Source organism: Liolophura sinensis, chromosome 7 (genome assembly GCF_032854445.1).
Source record: "Liolophura sinensis isolate JHLJ2023 chromosome 7, CUHK_Ljap_v2, whole genome shotgun sequence".
NCBI classification, from domain to species: domain Eukaryota; kingdom Metazoa; phylum Mollusca; class Polyplacophora; order Chitonida; family Chitonidae; genus Liolophura; species Liolophura sinensis.
Genome location: NC_088301.1, coordinates 42,488,383 through 42,514,955, shown reverse-complemented (window position 1 = coordinate 42,514,955; position 26,573 = coordinate 42,488,383). Strand labels below are relative to the sequence as shown.

At 36.2% G+C, this 26,573-nt stretch overlaps 1 protein-coding gene across 2 annotated transcripts; it reads left to right on the top strand.

Annotated features, from left to right (window-relative positions):
* Nucleotides 1–1,419: 1,419 nt before the first annotated feature.
* LOC135470030 (tyrosine-protein phosphatase non-receptor type 12-like) lies at nucleotides 1,420–26,514 on the top strand. 2 transcript variants are annotated; one of them, XR_010444372.1, is made up of 15 exons: nucleotides 1,420–1,586; nucleotides 2,863–2,971; nucleotides 3,799–3,875; nucleotides 4,363–4,497; nucleotides 7,275–7,346; nucleotides 11,340–11,554; nucleotides 12,074–12,140; nucleotides 12,363–12,440; nucleotides 14,527–14,655; nucleotides 15,708–15,744; nucleotides 16,063–17,175; nucleotides 17,489–17,535; nucleotides 18,119–19,926; nucleotides 21,189–21,216; nucleotides 21,642–21,708. XR_010444372.1 is itself a non-coding variant. In XM_064748729.1 (15 exons), the coding sequence occupies exons 1-15, from the start codon at nucleotides 1,482–1,484 to the stop codon at nucleotides 22,805–22,807; spliced, it is 2,355 nt and encodes a 784-aa protein (XP_064604799.1). In that variant the 5' UTR covers nucleotides 1,420–1,481; the 3' UTR covers nucleotides 22,808–26,514. The 2 variants fall into 2 exon arrangements, 1 of the variants encoding a protein (XP_064604799.1); XM_064748729.1 differs by lacking the exon at nucleotides 18,119–19,926 and adding an exon at nucleotides 22,731–26,514 and having other exon boundaries at nucleotides 21,642–21,707.
* The last annotated feature ends 59 nt before the right edge of the window (nucleotides 26,515–26,573 follow it).

Here is a 26,573-nt window from a genome sequence, read left to right as displayed (position 1 = left end):
TCTGGTTTTGACATAATTTTGATGTTTTCTTCACCTACAAATAAACGTGACCTGCATGGTACAGCGATACAAGTAACACTGCACGGCGCGGGTAGTGATTTACGTGACCCGTCGTGTTCCCCAGAAAATTTGTCTGCCAATAATTTAGCACTTGCTGATTTCATTTTTGAAATTCATTCCCCAGTTCAGTGCATTGTTATTAACAGTAATACTCCGTTTTCCTGGAATGGTGTGCTCACTCATTACCATTGTCAGAGTACAGTGCAAAAGTAGGCCTCATAAACGACATGTTGCGCTCCTCTGTTGAAAAAAGAAACACAGGCGCATCATGGTGATGTTAGATCTATGTGTTAAATCTCGGCTAGGCCAAACGGTGTCAACATAAACAACACTGGTGAAATTTCCACAAAGTATGATGGTAGCTATATTTCCTGCTTACGTATTCAGTCTGCCTTTTTTAACAAAAGCACTATATTACAATAGCCCATACTATACAACAATACTTTTATATGTAAATAATTTATCGATTCTCGTTTCAGTTTTGAAATATCAACTATTCATCTATAACCTACCTAAACCTACCTAAACCTATGTACTTGTCAATCATATAATTGATGCGCGGATGCTGAGTGTGGTCATGCTAACCGCTTTAGTTTTTTATCTAAAGGTGTATTTAATTCTGGATTATACATTATCACGGTATAATGTGATATATCATTAGTACTTAGAACGTGTAACCCTTTATTTTGTAAGAATTAGACATCATGACTAGTTAATTAGTGGTGGGTCCCTTGAGAAGATACCCATAAACCTAGAGGCAATACTGTAAAGAGTTGGTTTGTTCAACTCCCAGACAGTGATAACCCTCACACAATAAATAAATAAAAACAAACACACTTGGATAAATTTAAAAAATCATCTAATCTAAACAGTAGGCTTACACATTAAATACAAACATTAAATACAGAATACAAAACTAACAAGAAAATATAGTTTCTTTCGGATATTACCGCCAGCAGACACAATTCCGGTCAAAAAGGAAGGAGTCCCTCGGAAACTAGCCAGCAGTAAAGTCCCAGGTCCATACATGCCGTGTGTTTTGAATCCAGGCCTTGAGAGATGCTTATTCGGTTTGGAGGTGATTGTCTGATTTGGGAAATAATAAAGCTAATAAAGCTTACACTAGTATAAGGTTTAAAATCACCACAACTTACAATGAATTTTATCAATCAGCAATAATCCTAAGCCTAATGTTACACAATAAAGCTTACGTAGTGATCCTTGCTACGTTTGATAGTGTGTGCCGTAGAGTCGTATGCATTAAGTGAGCCTGCACATATATAGTATCAAGAAGTTTTCACTGTGAGCAGTATAGAATAATAATGTCACGTGACATCGCACGCAGCTGTACTTCCTTGTTGAAAACGTACAGCGATGTTGGTAATGATTTGGGGTGAATCGAGACTTGTCTGTCAGAAAATATGTCGAAGAAACTCCTTGATCGATTGAATGCATTTATCAAGGAGGTCGAAGAGTTGGAGAAAACAGACCAGTTCGACGAAGATGGATTTTCCAGGCACTTCCGCGTAAGTATACACACCACTGGTGTTGTTGTTGACGCACAGCCGTAGGACTGTGGACTTAAGATGTTTAGAAAATGCATGTAAGGTATGTTAGGATGACCTGCAGGTAGAGAGTGCCGGCCTTCAAATTTAAGACTCGTCTTTCAAAACCAGACGTAATATGGTTTAGTGAACCATCGATTACAGATAAATGTAAGAGAAAAAGACTTCAACGTGCTGTAGTATTACGAGTAGCTAGGCTGACTGATCACATATTACCTGATCCAGGATAGTCTTTCCCCGTTTTATAGGACTGTATGTCAAAATGACAAGATATTTTGCTTTTGATCTGTTGTCATACCCTATGTGAGGCACATTTACAAAAAATCTCGCCTGAAACTTAACTGGCAGGTCTGGATGGAAATTACATCCTTGTGATTTAGCCCAAAAGACCCCAGCTCCTTTTCTAATTCTGGCCCAGCATCATTGGAGTCACGATTCTAACAGAAATAATTTCATACTCAACAAAGGTCCAGGCCCTTTGTGCTTGTTAGTGAACGAAGTCCCGCATATATGAAAGACACCAACCTAAAGACCTGCTTTCCGCACCCAAACAATCCCTACTGACGTTATGATAGATTTATTTTAGCCACGAAAGTTTCCACAGCACTCACTTCTCAGCCACTGCCACCACCAAACATTCCTGCACAGGAATAAGGTGTATGGTGTATAGGTTGCAATGACTAGCAGCCATCATCCCAGAAAAAGCAAGGTCCGCCTAGAAGTCAGGAGACCCGGGATCAGATCCAGGTCACATCATACCAAGGACTAAAAACGGTACATGCTGCTGTCTGGCTAGCACTGTGATGTTAGAGCAAGGACACATGACTGGCTATCCCCGTGTCAGTATAATGTGACTTGATAGGGTGTCATGTCTGGTGTCTTTGGCATGATACTTCATTTGCCACACAAAGACATGGTACCGGTATATGTACACACCCCTAATGACTCCTCGTCTTCATATGACTGAAAAATTGTTAACTACGACATTAAACCCCAAGCATTCATTCATTCCCAGAAAAATAACCATAAAACACATATATATATATATATATATATATATATATATATATATATATATATACATATATATATATATATATATAACCAGTAACAAGAAATGCTTTAAAAGACAACAGCTGCCTATAGACTAGAACATTTGACTACCGGTACTAATCAGGGACATTTGTACAAATTTTGTTCAATTGCAGTAGATTGATCTATGTGTTTGGTTTTTTAGGAATTGCGCAGCCTGGGTATGGCGCACAGAGAAGATAAAAAATTTCCAGCAGAAGAAGGGAAAAAAGATGAAAACATCAAGAAGAATAGATATAAAGACATTCTACCTTGTAAGATGTTTAAAAAATTGTCTACCATATCATCCTGAATGCAAAGTAACATACCTTACCCTTTTCTGATTCAAAAATTCATATTGTGTACCAGTAGTCTGCCTTATTCTGCATATGAAAGTAATGCACAAACACCACATGTTTAATCTTTAAAACTGTATAAAGGTTTGATTGATAATTTTTAGATAGTTTGTGACACTTGCAACTCTCTATCCTTCAAATGCTTATGGTACACTGCAATTACCACTACTATTAATGCATATAGCTTTCAAACTTCTGAATATCAATTTTTCTGTTTTCTCACGGGCTGTCTCGTGTTAATTTAACAATCTAAAACAATATACATGGATTATTAAATAAATAAAACTTGCCCCACACCCATCATACATCCCTGAGTGTTTAACCAGTTTTCATGCCATCAGTTAAAAGATACTATGGCTGTAGTTTACCCTAGGCCTATAGATTTAGTAGTCTAGATTCATTGCAGGTGTTGGTCAGTTACTACAGGAATCAACCTGACTGGGAGTAGCGAGACAGATTGAGATGTGACTCAATCAAGTCTTCATGTACACCCAGATTTAGTGAGACTAACTCTCTTACTTTTTGTATTGTATACTAGTTTAATGTCAACAACCCAAAATTTTGCCCCAAGAAGTGCATTTTTTACTGGCAAATAAAGGTTGTAGCTTTCAGTAGCTTTCAAAGATCAGTAGAACTGTTGGAATCAGGCAAATTGTGCAGCTTGGCTGTGGGCAAAATTTTAGGTGATTGAACAGACCGGATTGACCATACTGAGTTACTCTGATGCTTAGATTATTACTTTGCAGTTGATGCCACAAGAGTAACGCTGCAGCCCAAACCAGGTGAACCTGGATCAGACTATATCAATGCAAACTTTGTGCGGGTATGTTTTGACATAGTTTATGTAACTTTCTGAGTTTTTAAACTTAATTTGTTGGAATGATAAGAGTCATCATATAAGACAAACTCACATATCTGTATGTTGCATTGTATCATTGTTTTAGTTGCATGCGTGTATGTGTCATCTGACAAGTGATATATATATATGGGTTAGTGTACGAAAAGGGGTAACCTAAGTTCAAAACAGAATCCTACTGTTTTAGAGCACTGACCATGGATGTAACTAAAACATACGTCAGGAAAATGAATTCATAAACTGAAGAATTAGAAAACAAGTGAGAAAATGAGATTTCTTGGCTGTCCATATGTCCAGCCTTGTTTTGGTGAAGAAGGACGATGTAAAGTCAACATACTGAAATTAGGTAAGATCATTTTAATATGCACACATTTTCACCATTCGGCAGTGGTACGTTCCAGACCATGTTTTTTTTTTTTTATGGTACTGTAATGCTTGTTATTCTGTCTCTCAGGGTGCCAATGGGAAGAAGGCCTACATAGCCTCTCAGGGCCCTTTGCCTCACACTGTCCAGGATTTTTGGAGAATGTTGTGGGAATACAAGATTGAAGTGGTTGTCATGGTGTGCCAGGAAGTTGAAGCGGGGAAAGTGAGTGCCATAAATCTAAAGACTTTACATGAAGATCCCTACAGTATTCAGGCCAAATCTTGATATGCTGTAAATGACACATTGTCCGATATTCCAACAATACACACTGTTACGATTCAAGATTAGAATCTTAGTGTCATATTAACACAGGAAATACTTGTCAGCATGAAGTTGAATCATAACTTGCCATAATACCAGTACTGGTAGATAAAAACCACAAAAGTGATTGGTTTCCTTTAATTTTAAGTTCATACCAGATGAACGCAGTACAGGTGGAAATCAACACAAACCACAAGTACATATAGGCCAAGTAGGCCTATATCATTAGTCATAGCTATTATGTGATACATTGCCATTGTAGCACTCACAACAATGGGTTGTCAATCAAATGGCCATGCTAAAAAGAAAACTGAAAATAAAAATCAGCTCAACAAATGCATTTACCACTTCTACCTAAGGTTGGTATGATTCCTGGGATTACAGATCAATGAAATACGAAAAAAACTCCCTTTGAATGGTGTTTGTAAGACTAATTTATGCAAAGTTGGACAAACGGGTCCTACATAGGCAGCAGAACCAGGGGGCTGGGTTCAAGTTGGGGAGCTAAGCTCCCCTACAATAATGTTTTTCTATAAACCAAATGACATCAGCTGGGCAGTTTGAATAAAAATGCTTAATAAATAAAGGAGAATTTGCAGTTTGTCCCAGATTACCACTTTGTCACCGGTAATCACCCAAATTGCCTCTCCAGCGATATAAATGGAGAGAGCTTCCGGGGCTTAGGCAGCTTTAAATGGACAGTATCGTGGTCTTGCGAATGATATCCTAGTCGTACACATACCAATGGTTTTAATTTGTTTGTGGCAAAAATCAAAATAAAGTTTGAGCCCTGAAATTAGATTGGTAATCGAATTGGAACAATGGGTTATAACAGTGATCTATTTCTGTAAGAAATATTTCCAGCAGGTAAAGCAATAGGCCTAATATCTAACAAAACTGCATGTCAAGCGCCTGGGCATATAATATGATTATTTTAACTGTTGCAGATATTGTCATAAATTCTGTCACAGAAATTTTACATGCAGTGTAACTTTAAGGCTGTAAATGTGAAAGGAAAAGGGTCATGGATTGACAAACTGAGGTTTTCATCACAGATTTGTAAGTGTGGTAGGCCTAGTGTCAGTTGATACGCCAGCCCACCCCACCACACTGATCCCCTCCTGTTATCTTCCTCCCATGTCTGAATCCAGGGGTATCTATCTTGACTCCAGTAACCAAGTGGTGCTAGTTGCCTGGTGAGTTTATACAATGAAAAGCAAGGTGCCGTTTATCTAATAAATATAAAGATGTTTCAACAAGTCAAAATTTGGATAATTAATAATATCTGTGAAAGGTAGGTGGAGAGAATGTAACTTCTTTTCTTGCCAATCAAGATTGTTGTTGCTGTTGCAAAGAACATGTGGGAATGGGAGCTGCCTCGGACTGCTTCAGTATATCACCTTTCGCTTGTTTTTTCCTTCACATTTCTCACAACAACAAGCTGTTTCAAATTAATCCATTAAACATACCCGTATGTAAAAACGATTAGTATAGATCTGATTCGGCTTTTTGGTTCATCTTTCATGAATGAACAGGCATGGATATATGGGAATGTTCCCTAACAGGTTACAGTGTATTGTCTATCTAGTGGTAGAACACTAGGATACAGTGTTGCCGTGTCACGGGAACCAAGGGTCTCAATTTATACCTAAAATTTGTATGGTAATTGTATAATTTCCACTAGTCCAGTGTCCATTAACTTCCACAGGGCCGGGGTGTATATTTGTTTCTGCATTAAGTATGAAAAGGTAGGCCTAAGCAAATGTGGAATTCATACATGATAATCTTATAAATCCCATAGATTAACCACTATTTTTAGTGTGGAATATCATCGTATGACCAATTCATGGTCGCCTGATTAGAAAATTTATTATGTTTGCTTGGTGATATACTTACACTATCTGTTTATATTCAGTGACTTTACGGAGCAGGTTTAATAGCCAGATGCACTTCCCATCCTGACATCAGGATGAGTATTGTTCCCTAGCTTCATGAAACTGAACCCAGTATGATTAAGGATATTGTTCACTTGATTGTCTGTTGACCATGATCAGTGTTTCTGCCAAATAGGTAACTAATTGTAGTTTTTGGAGTATATATTATCACACTATAATAGGCTTTACCTGAAGGAACATATGTTGTATGGCTATTTGGCGATCCTTCAAAAACTCTTTGTTTGACGTAACCCAGTCAGGACAAATATAGGGTAGATCTGTATCGATATATGCTAAAGGAAAGGATAAGGAGAGAAAAACATTAAAAAAAAAACATTTACCTCAAAAGCTGAATAAAAACCTCAATTCAGGGAAGGGCCTGTCATGTCATCCCAAACAAACGGATGTTTAGTGATGGCATTAGAGACACGAGTACACTGATGAATTCACTACCACACCTGGATTTCATGTATGGTAAGCCAAAAGGTATCTTACCAGTTGTCAAAAAAGGAAACATCTGGCATTAATGATAAATTAAGCTGACCACGGTTTTGTTCATGCATGTTCATGTGGTTTTGTTTTATTTGTTGGTGAATAATACTAGTTCACTAGTACAACGCGTTTAATGTTACTAACACCTTTTTTGAAGCAGGCTTTGCATAAGCGAGCCCATTAATACTGTTAAGGTATCTGACCATGATTTGAGAGCATGTTAATAAATATAAGCATTTGTCCTTCCCACAGCCAAAGTGTGAACGGTACTGGACCAAAAACCCAAAAGAGGAGAAGCAGTTTGGAGACATCCACGTGAAGCTGGTGAGTAATGTTAGACCCATATTTTCTCGGATCAGATACATACACTTACTCTCGCTTTCTAATTATCCACCTCCACCAATACCTTCATTCACCAGTCTATCGCCTCCCTTACCAGCTTTTTCCACCACCGTTACCCCAGTCCTCAACATTTTTTTCATGCATAGTTACATGTAGGTAGAGATGGATTTGCTGTTCCTTCCATCTGGGGGCTACACTTACAGATGGACATGTGCATTGTCATATTGCTTCAGTTGCAATTGAATCTTGAGAAATAGCTTTGATATCTGTTGCGTTTGCACATTTCATCTTCATCAAATCATCTTCCCCTTTGTTATTTTCTGCCTAGGTTGTGAATGTCATTTAATCCTCCAGTAAGTGTTCTCAAGATTGATTTTAAGAAGTTAAGAACAGACTTGCAAACATTGTACAGCTATTTTCGGCAGCACTCAAGTAGAAAACCGTATCGTCTATTGACTATATAATACTTCATACATATAGTCCCACGTGTACGGTTGTGTAACCCCCCATAAATTGCTTATGATGAATCATGCTGGACACAGGCGACAGTACACCATAGTTGTACCTGAAAAAAGCTTTATTCACAGAAAAAAAAACAGCGGATGATGCAACTTTTGTCTTTTGATTGCGGTCAGAACGCTCCAAATTCAAAGTTACAATATGGATTTTCATGGTTGAACATCAATGCACATTTACACTATTTTAAATACAAATTTACACTAAATTTTAACATTATTAAACCACAATTTGAACTAAGCAACGGATGTGCAATCATTATCAAGGAAAATATATTTATTAACATTCGGCTCGTGATCATATATGACGTGCACTTCTCACTGTGTTTATAAGAACGTTAATTTCCCTGATATCGGAAACATGAAAACATTGTTGTTGGTGAAATAAAAAAAAAAAACAAAGAGACTGTCAAAGTAACATTATCCCAAGATTTACTTTGACTTACATACAAACAATATTACTATTAACAGAACTATTCAACATATTGTGGTGCAGATCAATAGTGAACTTTAACATTATACACATAACATAACAGAACTTGTTTAACAGAATGTATCAAAATACAACAGAAAAGCACTGCTCGTTAAACTTAGCTTAATTGTACATACTATCATCAAAGTTGTGAAACACATCTTATGACATAAATCTACCTGCAAAAAGGTTTATTTACATAATAAAGCTGGTGGGTGAAGCAATGTTATCCATCTCGGACACAAGTGTTTTGGCTACAGTCAAAACACTCACCCGCTCAAGCTACATGATAGTGATTCAAATCATGAAAATCAACATTTCGCCAGTACCATTTCTGTGAAAATGAAAAAAAAAACATACATATACGGTATATCAATGTTCAGGGAGAATAATATTACCCTGTCACATACAAAGTAATATCAGCAGTGTGTTACAGTAAAGTGGGGTGCCTCTGTGGCAGAGTGGTTAATGTGATAATGACACGCAATGATCCAGGAGCCCTTAATCAATTTATTTATTTATTTATTTATTTGGTTCATGTTTTACGCCGTACTCAAGAATATTTCACTTATACGACAGCAACCAGCATTATGGTGGAAGAAAACCGAGCAGAGCCTGGGGGTAACCCACGACCATCCGCAGGTTGCTGTCAGATCTTCCCCTAAACAAAGTCAACATGCTTACTTCCTCTCGGGTCATATGTGAGATGATCTGCAAGCATGATGATCATTTGTTTCCCCCAGGTTCTGACTGGTTTCTTCCAAGTTCTGCCTGGTTTCCTCCCACCATAAGCATAAGCAAATATATTGTTGACTATGGCCTAAAACACCAATCAAATAAATAAATAAATCCCATTGCAGTACACTCTCATTGCTAACCATTCTACAAGGATATTAAAGATCACCAGCTGCTTTGTAAAGAGGCGGGGTTTGTCAGATCCTGGTTTACAAGAAATCTCTGCATTTTCCCACTTAGCAGTCTTTTGTAACACTGTGAAGTATGGAGCTTCCTTATTGAGCCTATGTTTTCACCTTGTATTCAGAGGGACGTTGAAGTACATGCTCCTGTGAACAGAGATAATGTGTTATGCTGATATTTAGAGTATTTGTTTGCTATCTGTTTTCCTGCTCATTGACATGTTTCCTGTAGGCCTCTGAGTACATGACATTGATGTTGCAGATCTGGCAATATAGTGACAGTGTAGACACCCGTGTGTAAAGCGCTCACCAAACCATGTACAGACTGCGTTTCTTTTCTTTTTTGTATATTATTGTGTATTAATAGACCAGTTCACTATACTTCTAAGTGGACTCGAGTCTTTATATGCAGTATATAAATATATGTACATGTGCATGAATATTTGAGAGATTTGAACACCTCTTCTGTACGTAACCCAGCAATTTCAAAAGCTTGATTTCACTCATAGGTATTACTCATCTCTTTGAAGTCAGTTTCTCCAGTACTATCTCATTTTTTTTAATATACCTAGGTAAAATTCTCTTTATTAAACTGACATTTATTTTTCATCACTTTGAGGTCAACATCGATGGAACTTTTTTTTTTTCATTACCCAGGTAAATGTTTCTAAACCTTAGTAAACTCACATTCATTCCCGTCACTTTGAGGTCAACATCATTATCTCCAAAATTACCTCCATTTTCTCATTACCAAAGCAAAAGTTGCAATTTGACTCAATCACTTTGAGGTCAGCATCTCCAGAACTATTTCATGTTCTCATTATTCAAGTAAAAACTTGATTTTACTCACACACATTTCTCATCATTTTGAACTAGGTCAATGTTCATAACCACAGTCATTGCAGTTTTGTTAGAAGCTTTATGTTTTTTCATCTTTTTGACTGAGGTCCTATTTTTTTGTTATAAAGTGTCTACCTTTAAAAATCCCTCAAGAACAATTATTAATTATTGTTCTTATACATCATGGCTCCATGGCCTTGTTGTTAGCGTACCAGCACAATGGGTTTCTCCAGGGTTCTGCTTGATGTCCTCCTACCATAGTCATACTACATGACGTCTATATTTATTTTTGTATTTCATGCTTTATGCCGTACTCCAAAATATGTCGCTTGTACGATGCCAGTCAGCATTATAGTGGGAGGAAACTGGGCAGAGCCCAGGGGAAACCCACAACCACCTAAAGGTTGCTGACAGACCTGATAAAGGCTTGCATATGTAGGGTATATATAACACAATGTCCATTTTAAACTTGCAAGCTTGTGCAGATAGGGAACATGGGCAAATGATGCCACGATGTCATCGCTAGCTGCTGTAGATATTCAACAGGCATCTAATAGTTACATTTTTTGGGGGATTTGATGCTGACTTTATCATTTTAGAGACAAATTCTAAGGGCTCCTGTAACTGTTTACTGCTTCACATATGATCACCACTGAAAAATGCTGACATGGCTGTAATAATGTATTTATTTATGTATTTATTTATTTATTTATTTCATTGGTGTTTTATGCTGTACTCAGGAATATTTCACTTGTACAATGGCAGCCAGCATTATTATGGAGGGAAGGAACCTGGCACAAGTTGCTGGCAGACCTTCCCAGAAATGTCCAGAGAGGAAGCCAGCATGAGCTGGACTTCAACTCACAGGGAGTGCATTGGTTAGAGGCTTCTGGGTCATTGCGCCCCACTGGCACACTAAGCAACTCTGCCTGACATGGTTGTAGAACTTCAGAGCATTATTATGTGTACAAATGTGTTCATGTTTAGTGCATGGCATTATTGTAGCACAGTTATATGTTCATATATTTGTTTTAGTATTGTAAAATCGTACACACATCGTGGTTGGATCCTACACCCATGATAATCGAACACCATTCGACGATGATCGGCCCACCAGCCAACATGGGCATAGGATATCCGGCTGTACTGTAATGTCAAGTACTTTTCATAAAATGACTTGAAATGTCCACAATCCCACATACATGTGTAATCCCCTCATTTTTAATTGCAGTTAGAAGAAATCCATGTGAGCATGTTTTTCTGCATGCGGAAATTAGGCGTGTGGAAGTCAAACCAGGAAAACCATATGCGGACCATCACCCATTTCCATTATTCTGGTTGGATGGACCACGACATTCCCCATGATTTTGGGGATATCATAGATCTACTGAGTCGCATGAGACAGCACCAGACCAATGACGACATACCTGTTGTCATTCACTGCAGGTGACTCTTTTCTCCACTGTGTCAATTTGTAGAACATAATCATGGGTCAGAAGGTCAATAAAATGAAGGGTGAAACATGTAACTTGCATAACACAGTGGTACTTACAAGTACATGTACATGTAGCAAACTGTACATGACATGCATGTCCATTTTCTTATATGAACATGAAAGAGTGATTGCTCACACAAAAGTGAATCCATAGAGTATACGTATATTATCAAAGCCACTTTAAAAACTAAAATATACTCACTTAAGCACTTTATTCAGCTTTGCTTTTGCTTTTTTGACTGCAGCTTTAGATAAGTAACACATTTGTTGGTACCACATGAAGGTTAGTAGTATCCTTCAGGCACCTGTGTCCTCCAGCCATAAGCCTGATTGCCGGATATCAACATTTTGCGGAGTATCATGTAACCATGGATTGACTAGTTGAATGTTTTTCTCATTCACCAAGATTTTAAAATATAAAATATCTAATAGTAGGATATAAGAGTTATTTAAGTATTTTGTTTTTACAGTGCTGGTTGTGGCAGAACAGGAACAATATGTGCCATTGACTATGTGGTGAATATGCTGAAAGAACGGGTATGACTCTGGCATATTACAGGGGTTGTTTTGTTTTGCTTTGTTTTTTTTTGAAAGTATTTGTGATTTAAGTTTCTTAGCTAACTTTTTGATTCTTTGTTTCTATTTTAATATGGATCATGTCACAATAGTAACAGTATTTTCATGCAGCTGTTAAAATAGTAATGTCAGGTACATGTATCTATGTACATACAGTAATTGATACTTGCTCTACTTTTCCAGATAATATCAGATAACTTCAGCCTGTATGATATAATCCTGGATATGAGGTCGCAGAGGCAGTCCATGGTGCAAACCCCAGTGAGTACCCTATAGCAAGCTTTAGTAAAGAGCAACTACATGTACATATATATATATATATATATATATATATATATATATATATATATATATATATATATCTGTAAATGTATTTCTTACACTACGGCATGCTGTTGGCTTGGTCCTAGTCTCAAACCGAAAATCATTGCTCGGGCGATCATTCAAGCGGCCTTATGTGAAGTTTTTCTGTAGATGAGTTACCTTCCACCAATTTATGTACATTCATGTACGTCATTGGTTGGGGACAATTTGTCAGCATTAAGTCCAGCTGATGGCTTCCTCTCCAGTCAAGGGTGAAGGTCTGTCAGCAACCCGGTAATGGTCATGGGTTTCCTACTACCACAGTGCTGACCTAATAAGTGAAATATTCATTTGTATGTAGTAAAATACTAATATATCAGACAAGGAAGGAGGTCTTTTAATCTAAGAAATGAAAATGTTTTCTTAAAATTAATACCAAATATACATGTAGATTATAGGGACCTCTTTATTGAGTATTTTTGAGTATCCAGTTAGTAAGGGATACAGGAAGTGCAATGCTGTTCTTAAGAAAACTATGTCTGTTGTGTTAATTCTGAGGAAATGATGGGATGAGGATTTACAAGTAAATTGCCCCCAGCATATAAATTGGCCTAGAATTTATATTTAGCTAAATCTTTTACAATTGATAGAGAATTGTCATTGTTTAAATACAGAATCTTACTTCACATTTTTAAACTTGTAAAGCTCTCTTATATAAAATGGAGTTAACATGCAATAACCTAAATGTATGTTATGTAACCTTCTGTAAGGCTGTCCCTGAAAGTCTTAAAGATTTACTGGAAGAATGTCCTATTACATCAGCATGTAGATTTTAAAGAGATCTATCTATTATATTTATGGGTGGAAGATAAAACTGGAAAAAAGTTTTCTTTGCCCTCAAGTGCTTAGGATCACCTTGAGAAGTTTAGCATGTTTTAACTATAAAGACAGGTATATCCTTTTTGAACCTGTTACTTCCAGTTACAATTTTTTGTGTTGATCAGTGCATTCTTCAAGCAACATGTAAGTTGCCTGTTACAGATTACAAAAAGCCGAATTAATTTGAACTATTAAGCTACTTAAATGGTATAATGTCAAAGTTTAGCAAGATGTGGGGATCTTGCATAAGTTTATTAACATAGTTTTGTATCTATATACACTGACAAATTACATGCGGTTAAACAACCTGAAAATTACTGCTGACTTTTCATGTTCTATTTTGTGTATATTGCCTATGTGTATCTATAGCTAGAGTCTGAAGGTGCAGCAGACATGGTCAAATGTGAAAGAGTGTCAACATTGTCATGAAAGATAATACCTGTACTGCTTCATGTTGCGAACCATAACTGATAATGATAACTGATTTGCAAGGTGTTTATACAAACATATTCTGAAGACATTATTCTGTGTTGTCTGATAACATTACAAAAATCCAACCAATGTTTTGTCTCGAAATTAAAATCAAATTAAATATATGCATAATATGCACTGAAAATTGCCCTTTCATATGTGAAAAGGTTGAGGAAAAAGGGCAATAGGGTATTCAATTTTTTGTACACTGATCTTTTCTCTGCATAGACAATTAAAAAATCAAAGTTAGTCAGTTACTTACCAAAAAGGCTTCAGCCTGTCTCCTCTTGACTTTCACTCATTAAACTTACTATTGTTGTACATGGCTTGACCACTGTTGTGGAGGGCTACATACTGTATTTCACCAAAACAGTTCACCCATGGCTATTTTCCTTTTGCTTTATTCTGAGAGTTTTATAGAAGTTTTGAGGTTTGTTATGAAGGTGCATGGAGGATGATGTTCTATTGAGGAAATGTAAACTTCAGCAACAAATGTAACTTTTCATGACCTTTATATGCATTTAAGAGTGCCTTTTTTTTTGTTAAGATTTTTAGGACAAATAAAGTACTAGGGTGTACCAAGGTGCTGTATTGAGATACAAAAGAAAACTCGTTTATCACCATCAGTACTTCAGCACATTAAAATATAAGTAGACAGTTGTCTGCATGTATGTATTGCTTATTTTTGTTTTAGGATCAGTACAAAGTTGTCCATCTGGCTGTCAAGCAAATGTTTGAGAATGAAGTGAAGCAAATGAGCATTGAACAGCACAACTATGAAAATGTTCTCTTGGAGGACAAACCAGCCATTAAGACATCCCAGGTAGACTATTTTCTGATGCCATTTCATTGCGAACATGTAGCTGCTGCCACATAAAATATACATTTACATTTAGTTATGAATCAGCAAAGTACATGCCATAGATAAACAGTGCCTGATATTCTATCTTTATTATGTCTGTTGGCATCTGTCATCCATTGCGTAATATATTCTTATTTGCACTATATGTTCAAAATGAAGGGGCATATTTATCAAATTTCATTGGAATATGGGCCCGAAGAATTCATAAACTTTTGGAGTATGTCTATCAGTAGTTTGACATTGCACCAGACAATAACTTTTGTCATGTATGATGTGATATCTCCAGAACTGCTGGGCCAAATGTTATCACATTCATTTTGAAATCTAATGATAAATGTCTTAAGATAACAGACCATCTGTTGATTCATCAGAATTTTGACATCATCACAGACAATAGAAAACGTCACTCTAGTTGTGCGAAATCTCCGGAACAGCTGGGTCAAATCTAATCGTGTTTGCACCTTAACAGTACATACATTGGAATTACTTACGATGTACATACCTGTATTTATGTATTTAAATATCTATTTGTTTTTGTCTTCTTTATCATGTACATATGTACATTGCTCAGTACCGCATGACATTGGGGGAGCATGAGACTAGGAAGAAAGTCTTTCCTCTTGTCTTTAAATTGGATTCCAGTGGAATCCATTATTTTTTAATCTGTACAATATCCATGGAATTCTTTCATGTTATAATCCATTATGTGACTGGACATCATTATCATTGAGCATAGGACAAATGATTCAAATATAAATGACCTATTTGTCATTGTTCATTTCAGTGTGAATGCCAAAGGATTCCATATGCGACACTACTGTTTTTGGAATAAAACGTTTCTTTTTTTTGCTAATAATTGCACTCAGAAAATTATTATCATTATTATTTTTTTTTAATTATTATTGCTATTACTGCTATAATTACACTTACAGCATTTGTGCCAGGTTCATTAGATTTATTTCTGCTATACTGTTCATGAATTTGTACACCACATTCTTGTATTTTTATTACAGACAGAGCATCCAACAAAGAAGCAACTTCATGAAGAAGGTAACCTGTTGATTAACAACTTATTAACTCCCTTTAATACTCAGCTATTTAAAAAGACTTGTCTCTTTTATTTTAGCTGTTCTACTATGTTATGTAAACTGTTGAAAGCATTTCATCTTATACATGAGTCTTAGACTTGGGAAAACTGTTTTGTAGTATAATTCAGTCTCCACAGCTGTGTAGAAAATACATACATATATATACATATACATGTCAACTTTAAATAAAACATTATCAGATAATGTGTTTTAGAGTATAAAAGAGGCTGCTATATCTGATCTGCCAAACTACATGTATATTGGCTTTTATTTTCTTCAGATTCCATTTCTAAACCAGTTTCTAAAAGTGCACAGTCACCCAAAGACCAAACAGTATCATCCAAGCAGACAACTCAGGCACAAAATCCATTTGCTAAAGCTGCAAAACCGACAAGCATTGCCCTTACCAAACCAAACGTCAAACCAGATGTTTTAAACAAGAAACCAGCAATTTCAGATGGTAAACCCCTCCTTAGTCCCAAGCCTGTGCTAGACGCTGAAAGCAAATTAGTAACTTCGTATAAACAAGACCACCCAGGTGACAGTCACAGTTCAGCTCCAGCTAAGGCTCATTCAATACCAATATCATATGAAAATGTTAGTTCTCTCAAGAAACCAGAGACCCCATCACAAAAGTATGTCACAAAGATTACTGTGGGTCCAGAGGCAGGGAACCAAAGCCCAACAAAGAATCCAAAACTCAAAGGAAGGAACAATCAACCTGTTGCACTGGCACCTACAGATAATGCAGCTTCCTCAAGCAGAGGGAAAGGCCCTGATAAATCCCGTTTGTACTCAAATACAGAGCATGGTGCTGAAAAAGGAGGTCAAAAGATAAAAGCTGTTGCCCCTAGCATAGCGCAAGGTATTAGTGTGTTTTCACCACCAGACACAGCCCCAACACAAGGAAGGATTGACAAAAGTCCTGTTTCTGGAAAAAATGAGAAAATTCCACAACCAGGAGCAATTCAGCGGATAGAGGTTCAGGGATCAGAGTATGCTTTAGTTTCAAGGTCAGGAAAATTATCTGGAAGCTCTACCACAGTACCAATTTCCACCCGACCACCTGCTGTCCTCCCTCATTCCAGTAGCCCTGCATCAGGACCCTATGAGGATGTTGATACTGAAGGAAATAAGGACTACTCCTATGCTGAGCACAATGCCACAGACAAATGGCCCCATCAGGGACTGGCTCGCAAGTGCGAACAAAAGAATCAAGCTCCAACTCGGCCTCCAAATCCATATGAAGAGATTGATGTTGACACGATGACAAAGAAAGGTGTAACGAGCTGGTCAGATTGTACCTATGCCTCTGTGGATAATCCAGATATTGATTTTAACCACCCTCCTGTTCCTGTCCCAGCCAAGACACCAGAAGCTTACATCGATGAAGGTACTGCAAATTCATATATTTCTTAACTAGAATTGGTGCAAACATGCTAGCACTTTTGCTTGGACATGAATTTGCTGCATGGGTGTGAGGCTCATCAGTGGGTCACTGGTTTCTTTCCAGGCATTTTGGAAAAGTGAAGATATAAGTATGTTCTTCGTTAGATGGTCTAACCATATGAGAAAAAAAAACTATATATTCCTGCTATAGTTAAATGTATATTGGCTAAAAAAAGCAAATGTGGAATCAAGTGAAAATTTAGGTTGAATGTCGCCAATGCAGTATATCCGTTATATATGTTCTCTATTACGTGCAGATGAAGAACCGATTGAGAAGAAAAAGACGTGGGGCATGATTTCTTCTGTAAGTCATCAAATCATTTGATTTAATAATGACAGATTTTAACTCATTATTGTAGGGAAGCCTAATTTTGATAACACTTCATTCACATTTCTCTGAGGGGTCTCTTAAAAGATGCGTGAAAAGGTACTATAAAATGACTAGTATGGTTTAAAGCCAAATGAAGATTTGCCAAAAGAATGAGAATATTTTTGAAGGATATTTTGTATTTTTTAATTACCCCTATTTTATGCCTATTTTCTGTCATTTGGCAGGAATATTTGGAAATGACATTTTTGATGAACATACTGAGACTGCAGGACTAGCTTAGCATCCCCAATTCCTTGTTCTGCCCCTACAAAGTTGTTTTGAAAGCTGTCACCAGGGCAGGATACTTAATTTTAAAAGTATAGTTTATAGCCATTTATACAATAGAAGAAAGAAGCTGAGGATTTTTTGGTAGTTTTATATGTTAGGCCACATTCTAAAGATGAGATTAAAAAATAAAAATGAAGCATTTCATGTAGCCTTTAATGGAGTGATTGAATTCAGGATATTAGACGGTAATGGCACCCTGTCGGAGTCAAAACGTTATGCATGGTTTCAGAAGGTGGTCCATTTAAGGAACTAATTACATTAAGGTGTAATGTAAGTGTTGAATTTTTATGTCTTCCACCAGCATGTGTTGTGTGACCATGTCAGCATTGTATTTCCAAAAGTAATTGGCCATTCTTTACATCTTTGGACCAACATTTATCAGATTTGTCTTGAAGCTACATGAAATGGGCCTTGAGAAATGGTCTTCTTTTAGGGTGTACCTATTTTAATGGTCAATAATCTGAACTCCAGAACTAACAGGCCAGATTGAAGCAAATTTTTTATGTTTGAATCTTATTGGCAAATGCCTTAACAACTGATAAACTCTTGGGGTATGTCCTTTCATTTATTTGCCCATTATGAAGTTGTAGTAGGTAACAACATAAAACTAAAGGGCTAAAATTTAATCAAATTTAAATAATAGTATGGTGTATTCTTGCATGTTTTGTGTAAAACATAGTGCCATATACATGTAGCACTATACTAGGTTGTCTCCCTTCATGGATAGACAGACCAGATTATAAATTATGTGATATCACTCAGCAATCATGAGTTGACAGCAGGATATGGCAGAGAGAATGTGAAGCCAGAAGTGTGAAGATCGGTACCTTAGAACAAGATTTTTCACACTGTCCTTCCCCAAATGCCTCCTAAAGCATTACTCTATCCAAAGGACCAAAGATCTCTTATATATTACAATTAACATCACTACATATTTTTTTACCTTTTTACCTCTGCTTAAGCCATAGTGCCAAGGGCACACAACTTGCCACTATTTAAGCATTTACATTTACAGTTAAAATGCTAATTGAGGGTAAATTGACATGAGGCAGTATTTCACCGGTTACCTGTACAGGTACATGTATGTATGACCATTTGTCAACTGTCCGACAGTCTTCGCTGCTCTATTCTTGCTTTCTGTACTGTTGTTTGTTATATTGTGGAATTGGTTATCATTAAAATATAAATGTACTACATGTATACATGCATGTTCTATAAAATTTTTCAGTTTCTTTTTCTTAGTTCAATCCATCAAAGCAACATACTGTATCAAACAGGTGTCATTTCTCTGTTTTACCTCTTAAACTGTCTCTGTACTCTGTACAAGTATATCACAGTATACACAGTGAAGGAAGATGGAACATGATCAGTTTGTACATGTAAATATTGTACATTAATGATTTCAAAGTGATTTGAGAATATCACCTTTTGACACTTTATACAGTCATTTCACTAATTGTGTGTTTAACAACCTATAGTGGGATTCCAGTATTATCCAGGCATTTCCTTATTGACTGAGACATTGCCTTACCCCGAAGTTCTAATGTAACAACTGCCTGTTGATCAGCACATCAGCAGCAGTGCATTTACAAAACAGACTTGTGAGACACCGTGTCACTGATGTTTAACAATAGGCCAGCAGAATTGACCATGTACTGTCCACAGTTTGGCCAGGGCGCTGCTTATTAAACTCCAATGCATACATGCAACTCTTGTGTTGCCAATGCATTCAGGGGGTACCTTGTTACTGATGGACAGCACGTTGACATGTTGGGTATTGGTTGTACTCGAATGCCAATTACATATACGTGTACATGTAGATAATATGTGTTTGTAATGAAATTCTAGAATGTGAATGTAAAATCATGGCATAGCCAATAAAGCTCAGGATTTGTGTTGATTTACAAATTGGTTGAAGCTTAATGTACACATTGAATTTAAAAACTCCCTTTTAACTAAATCCAGATTTGCCTGTACATATGTATTGATACCAATGATGTCTACCTTTGCACTTTATTCTAGCATGTTTTATCCAAGGTGAGAGTTATTTTTTTAAGTTCACTAACCTGTAAACAAGAATCTCTGTTCAGCAGATGCTTTCATCAAGAATTTCTGACAGCTCAATTTAACTGTATTTCACATAAGACTTGATCCTTTTTGAGTGCAAGTTATGTGCAAGTGCTAGCAAATAACATTGACATTGGGTCAAGTTTAAAATTCAATGTTTGCTGACTGAAATTTTTTTAAGTGATTGTACAGTTACAATTTAGTATTGCTCGCTTAAAGGAACATAATTTCTGCTATAGCTTTGATTTTATTTCCCACCAAAATGATGCCTTTGAGAGCATAACTTTATGCGTGAAAGCAAAGCCCCTGTACACCTGAAACAACATTGAAACCTGCATGACTGGTCTGCTCACTCAACCCGCTAGGCTGCCATTATAGACAAAATGATGACATAGAGATGTTACCACATGAATCTTCTTGCATATGTCTTGGATGTTGCATAGCTGCTGAAGTATTTCTTCTTCAGGTCAAGAGTAATAAATTATCTTTTCTGAACTTTACCTTGATCATTTGAACTTTTCTATCTTGCTGTCTGGAAATCATATTCATCTACACATTTGCATGTCAAAACTGTTTTATGTAACTAATCTTTGTTAAATTTGAATATATTGGCTTAAGTTGTATTTATTTGTTGACATGTACAAATAGCTTAAACTAAGATTGAAAACATTCAGGTGGTGGCATTCCATCACTGACTATGTTCAAAAAGGTTTCTCTGATAATATTTGTTACATGTGGTTGAAATTTTGATCACAGATGGGCAGTAAATGAAATTTTCTTTTCTCTTTTCTTTTGAAAATTGCTCAGTTGACTTCCAAAACATGAAATGTCACTATCTGATTTCTTGTACATCTTTATGTGGACAGTGCAGTTATTGCATGTTGCAATGAATAGTAGGACACAACACGAGTTGTACGTCTTTCAACTGCTAAGAACTATATTAAGGAAAATCATCATATCTAACTGTGCCAGATGCAATAGGTCTTTTATTATGCCGAATGAGACCACATGATCATCCCATCATTTGACATTATGACCATTGAAGACAGAAGGTACATAGGCCAGTGAAACACACTGAAGCAGACGCCGCTCGTACTGGATTTCAAGGGGGCGCAAAACCAAAAGTATGTCTCTGGGTGAAACATCTTGCATTGCAGAACCCCACGTCATGGTTTTATTCAAATTGAGAAATGTATATGAGGTATAATAATGTACATGGTTTTATTTTCCAGATAACAAGTAAAGCAGAAGTTATTTCAGGTAAGTTTTTTAATAAACTGACATAACTGTTTTACGTGCAAGACCTTGTATCTGAAAGGGCCGTGACTGGACCTCATAAACTGGGACATCAAATGGCCTTGAAAATGTAGAACTGAATTCAGAGATAATATACATGTATATTTTTTTTTTTCAAAAGTTCAAAAAACGTTTTTGACATATCCAGTTTCATATTTAATTCAGGGTACATGTAGTGTCAGGGTGAAGTTTTATTTGTATTTTTTTGTCACCCATTGTTAATGTTTTCAATACATCTTCATGAATTTTAAAGGACTTTCCTGACAACTCTTTCTGGTGAGCCAGCCATGTGTACATGTAGTATATGATATATACAGTGGCTGTTTTTGAGAGTAATGATATTCGTTATACTACTGTTTGAGTACATTAACCTTCACTGATTATTTCAGGTAGGTTGAAGGGAAAGCAGGCAAAGGAGTCTGAAGCTGTTGCATTGAACAATAAACACATTAAAGGTAAGCTTTGTCAGTGTATACCTGAGAACATGTACACATAATTAAAATGGTATTGCAATCCTCACACATTTCATATTTTGTATCACACAAGTGCTTTTATAAACATATATATCCTGATATTTTGTTTGGTTATGTAGCAGGTATACCTTTTTCAAATGTTTACCTTTCAAAGGTATACCTTTTTCATGAATGTCTTCATGACCTTTCAAGTAGAAGTGTATGGGAGTTTACCAGATTATTCTATAGAAAATATGACTTGGTGTCTTTGGTGTGAATACATGTATGTTCTCCAGAAGGCATTAATACAGAGACATCAAATGTTGGACATGTATATTTGTGCCATCCCTTTTGGAAAAATGAGGGTATATACATGTACATGCTGTGATTGCTTTTTCTGGGGGTCAGGTTTTCTGTGATTTGCTCATACCTTGAATCCTGACTAGAAGACAATCATGAAACTCACATGTTACATTGATCATGTGAGATCTCAGTTCAAATTCAAAAACCAGCTTGATCATGCATTCCAGGATTGTCATTAGTCGTTGGTTTTTGTGCAGTGACAGCTCTAAATGTACACATAGTTGCATTTTAAAAAAAAAATCTGTATGCAGATTCATTGTGTGTAACCTCAGATTACGTTTTAAGACAACTGCATAAGTTTTGTGTATTTTATTGATTTTTTTTTTTTTTGATTAAAAAAAAAAAAGGAGAATCAGCTGCATTGTGTATATCAGACTTCAGATCAAGCTCAAAACCCATCCTAATCCATTCAGAACTTTTGCAAGTTTTGAGTTGGGATGTTATGTCTGGTGTTTTCGGCCTGATATTTAGGATGTACGTTTATACTCAGAGTCTTGAATTGTAACTCATCTTGTTTTTGTATTTCTTTTAATTATATAATTAACACAATATTGTGGATGAATCAGGCATAAACCAGAGAAAGAAGTACACACATGTACTATTGTTGTCTTGCACACTGAGGCTTAACATCATGTATAAACTTTGACTATTTTGTTATGACAGGCTTTGGCCATCGGGTTGGGAAGCCAGTGGGCTCAAGACCGATACCAAAGGGCTGGTCCCGTGAATCATCTCTATAGCGTCAGAAGTGAAGCCAAATCTCATCGTGAGGGTGCCAGTGAGGAACAAACTATTTAAACCTTATTTTTGTTACCTATTGTTTTTTCTTACAATTTATGATATTTGTTGAAGGAGAGTATATTTCCTACAAACCTATTTAATACAGGATGTGCCTCAAGCCAATGATGTTTTCAGTTAAATGTATATAGACAAAACATGTTGGTTATGGGTGAATTCTAGCTGCATGTGCTTTCTAAATTGCGTTGCATAGCGATTTCAATGGGTCCCTGTTACTGAAGATAAAATGCAAAAATTTGTGACTGTTTCATTTAGAAGAGATGCATGATGTAGAGGATTCACCTTGAGCTACACGTACACATCGCATGGAGACCAGGTAGTCACATACTGGCCATCTCTACATGGATTTCAGTTTTGCTAATGAATGATGCAGTTGCAGTATACACAAGGGTACTTTAGGGATCTGTGTTGTGTGCAATGTGAAGAATTCTATAATGTATATTAGAAAACTTTGAAATTTGGCTCTTTCGTAAAACATACATATTAGCTGGATAAGTCCATGGGTAACTACCTGAAATAAGTAGAATGCAGCCTTATCACCCAGCATCAGTGACAGTCACTATCTAAACTAATTCATTTCTCCTTTTTTTGATTTTATTTAAGAAATATTCTTAAATCATTTTTCAAGAAAATTTATACAATTTGTAAATTTTTACATTTAAAATCAAATTATCAGGATTATTTCACCAAATATCGAGTGGTGGCTTTATTATTTTGTGGAAACATGTAAGAACACATTGTTGTTGAAAAGTGGTTAAAGAAATGGAGTAGATAGAAATTTGTATTTTTTTATTGTTTATTTTATTGGTGATTTTTACTTACTTACTTATGTTTTGTGCATTTTTTGTGTATCCTCTGAGGTGTATCCTCTGTATCTATCAGAGGTTTCCTTCACAATCTGTTCAATGACAACGGGTTCATGAACAATGCACAGGGCTTCTCTTATTATACTTTTCATCGAATTTGGATGCAGCATTAAGATTGATGTAAATGTTGTAGAATTGTTGTAAACATATGGAGGTAAGGTACTAATGAGTGAAATTTAAGGGTACAAATGTACAAGTTGTATACTAATAGAATATAAATGATGACTTATCTCTTGACTACAGCACATTTTTTGTCCAGATCACCTATGCGATAGTGTGTGTTTGATGTTATTTATTTTTTCTTTTAAAATGTAAAGGCTGGTTCCTTAACATACTTCTTTGAGGGTTGAGACATTTTTAATACATTTTGTGGGATGTATAGACTGTTATTTATTGAATTGTGAAGTGTGAAGTGCTAGGACTGATCATACCATTGATCCATTCTGTACAATGGGTTGTGTGTATTCTTTTGTGATGTTATGCTGGGAATGTATTAGCATTTTCTGATGGGTACGTTTGAAAATGCGAAAGTATCTTCTCTAACAGGATATTTACTCTTGACAAACACAAGGACATAATACAGAGATCTGACATCTTAATGGAGTTGTCAGGAGGCTAAATAGATACCCATCAAATAAGGCTCGTGTAAGTTTTCGTTCGTTTAAAATGTTTGAATTTAGTTCCATTAAAAATCTGTAACCTATGTGTTTAAAGGGGGTCATATGGTCCGGTTATTGTGCAGTGCAGTTGTCAGATTATTAGGTACTAGCGGCACGAACATGAGACAACTGATCAAGCGATGCACTGACGTAGTACAGAAGTACTATACCACACTGACTAACGAATAGGTCTAACGGATCTCTGACTGTCGGCTACAAGATATTAGGTTTTAAACAATGTTACGTTTTAGGACCCACATTCCTGGTGTGAAGATACAAGTGCTGCAGTGTAGTGGGCGAAAGGAATCTTCGTCTCACCCGGCAAGATTAACTTGAAATACCGAACCTAATTCGGTAAATCCGAGCAGTGCAGTGGTTTGTGTTCGGCTACGTTTGTCTCTCGAAGAAAAAAAAATTCTCACATTTTCTGAATTCAAAGAAAAAATTGAATCGACACGAATTCGGCATCTGGCTATGTTACTCGCGAAATTTTCTTTTTTTTAATCGGGCCTGGCCGAATCACTGGAAATGCGACCATTTAGAATCGTGCAGCTAAAGAGTACTAACAGACAACAATAAAATATTTTTGCAGAAACATAATTTGACCAGTATTTTATTAACTAAGTACTATGCTTCGCAATAACGATGCTCTTGGCGGGTTTACATACGCAAACAGAAGTTAACTTTAAGGAGATTCTAAAACTCAGAGCGACAGTAAACTCAAAAAGTTGAACTACTTGGGTAAATCGGTGGTCTTCGATTCCAGACCCCTAATTACTCTTCGTTCCTAAGACATATTGCATGTTAAAAATCCCTTCTGGACTCATCAAAAGTCTAAGCAAAACGACGTGTGATGAAATAATTACATGGTGAAAAAGATATATTTGTAAAACTTCTTTCTCATAAAAATTCATCTTTGAAATGTTAACCCATAATCATTCATTCGTCTTTGAAAGTTTTTATCTGTTGTAAGGTGGCTATTCATTTTTGAAACATCGTTGTGCCATAGTTATTAATTCATCTTATTTTATTTGTTGAAAGATGGTTAAATTTTTTTTAAAAAGAACCAAATAAACAATTTAATGTTTCCACTTCTTTACTCAGACATAGTCCTCATTTGCCTATCATTCTGGCTGCAAAATTTATTTTAAATTGTCAAAATATTGTACAAAGATTTCAACAGAAGTGCAATGGTGGCGACTCACGTTTGTGAAAGCATAACTTTACATTCAGAGTATAATTTATGAAATCAGTACAAACGTGTAAATACATATAGCTGAAAAGTTTAGTAAAGAAAATTATGATCTGCTGTCGGACAAACTGTGCAAAATATGAAATCGAGTTGTAGGATTTTAAAGATAATATGTCAGAAACTTCATTATGCCAGCCTTGAATACTTGCATTGCTAAAAATGTCCGAATAGACTTGAGCCAAGCTAATGTCTAGTGTGCATCCGTAATTCTCTTTGACTGAAAATGACTGTTCGGGAGGCACACCATCTTGGCGTGCTTTCCCTCTGGGAAGATGGTAAGGAGTGCGTGGCAGTGAACACTTCTTGCTATATACACTGTTGTAGACAGATTTATAAAACTTCAGTGTTTTGGCAAAGCAAACAAACAAACAATTGTCTGTCTATGTATACCCAAAATGTTGTGCATGTGAAAATCCCAGGTGAACTCTTATGGACCTGGCCCCCATTTCACTAAAAGTCGTAAGTCAAAACACTGATCCTAAGATAAATCTTACGACATACGACCGTTTCACAAAGCAATGCTACTGATCCCTTATTCTGTACCGACTGAACTGACGACTTGGGACTTATGATTAAGATTTACGTTTAAGATTTATACGAATGCATTGAAATACTTCCAAGAAAATACTTCACAGAACTGGGTATACATTTTTGTTTTTTTTGACGGAATGGAGGGTGTATAACGAAACTAATAGATATTTGTAAATTGTTCATCATTCAAATGTCGCTGTATTATCTGCCTATCCATGATGTACTCCTAAAGATTTATATTCTTTGCCCTTATATCACAATCGGCACATTCCAGTTTTCGAAATACATGTATTATTGTTTATAGAGTTGATTCCCTTAAATTAATAAACTGATATGAAAGATTTGGCTGTTCGATTTGGCGTAGATTTCATTTTTTTATAGGCCAAATTGCAGTGATACG

Bases quoted from the DNA above. Each gene is read 5' to 3' on its own strand.
- LOC135470030 (XM_064748729.1), top strand. From the start codon at position 1,482: ATGTCGAAGAAACTCCTTGATCGATTGAATGCATTTATCAAGGAGGTC. The intron at 12,141-12,362 runs GTATGACTCTGG...CTACTTTTCCAG, and splicing joins TGAATATGCTGAAAGAACGG to ATAATATCAGATAACTTCAG. The intron at 12,441-14,526 runs GTGAGTACCCTA...TTTTTGTTTTAG, and splicing joins AGTCCATGGTGCAAACCCCA to GATCAGTACAAAGTTGTCCA.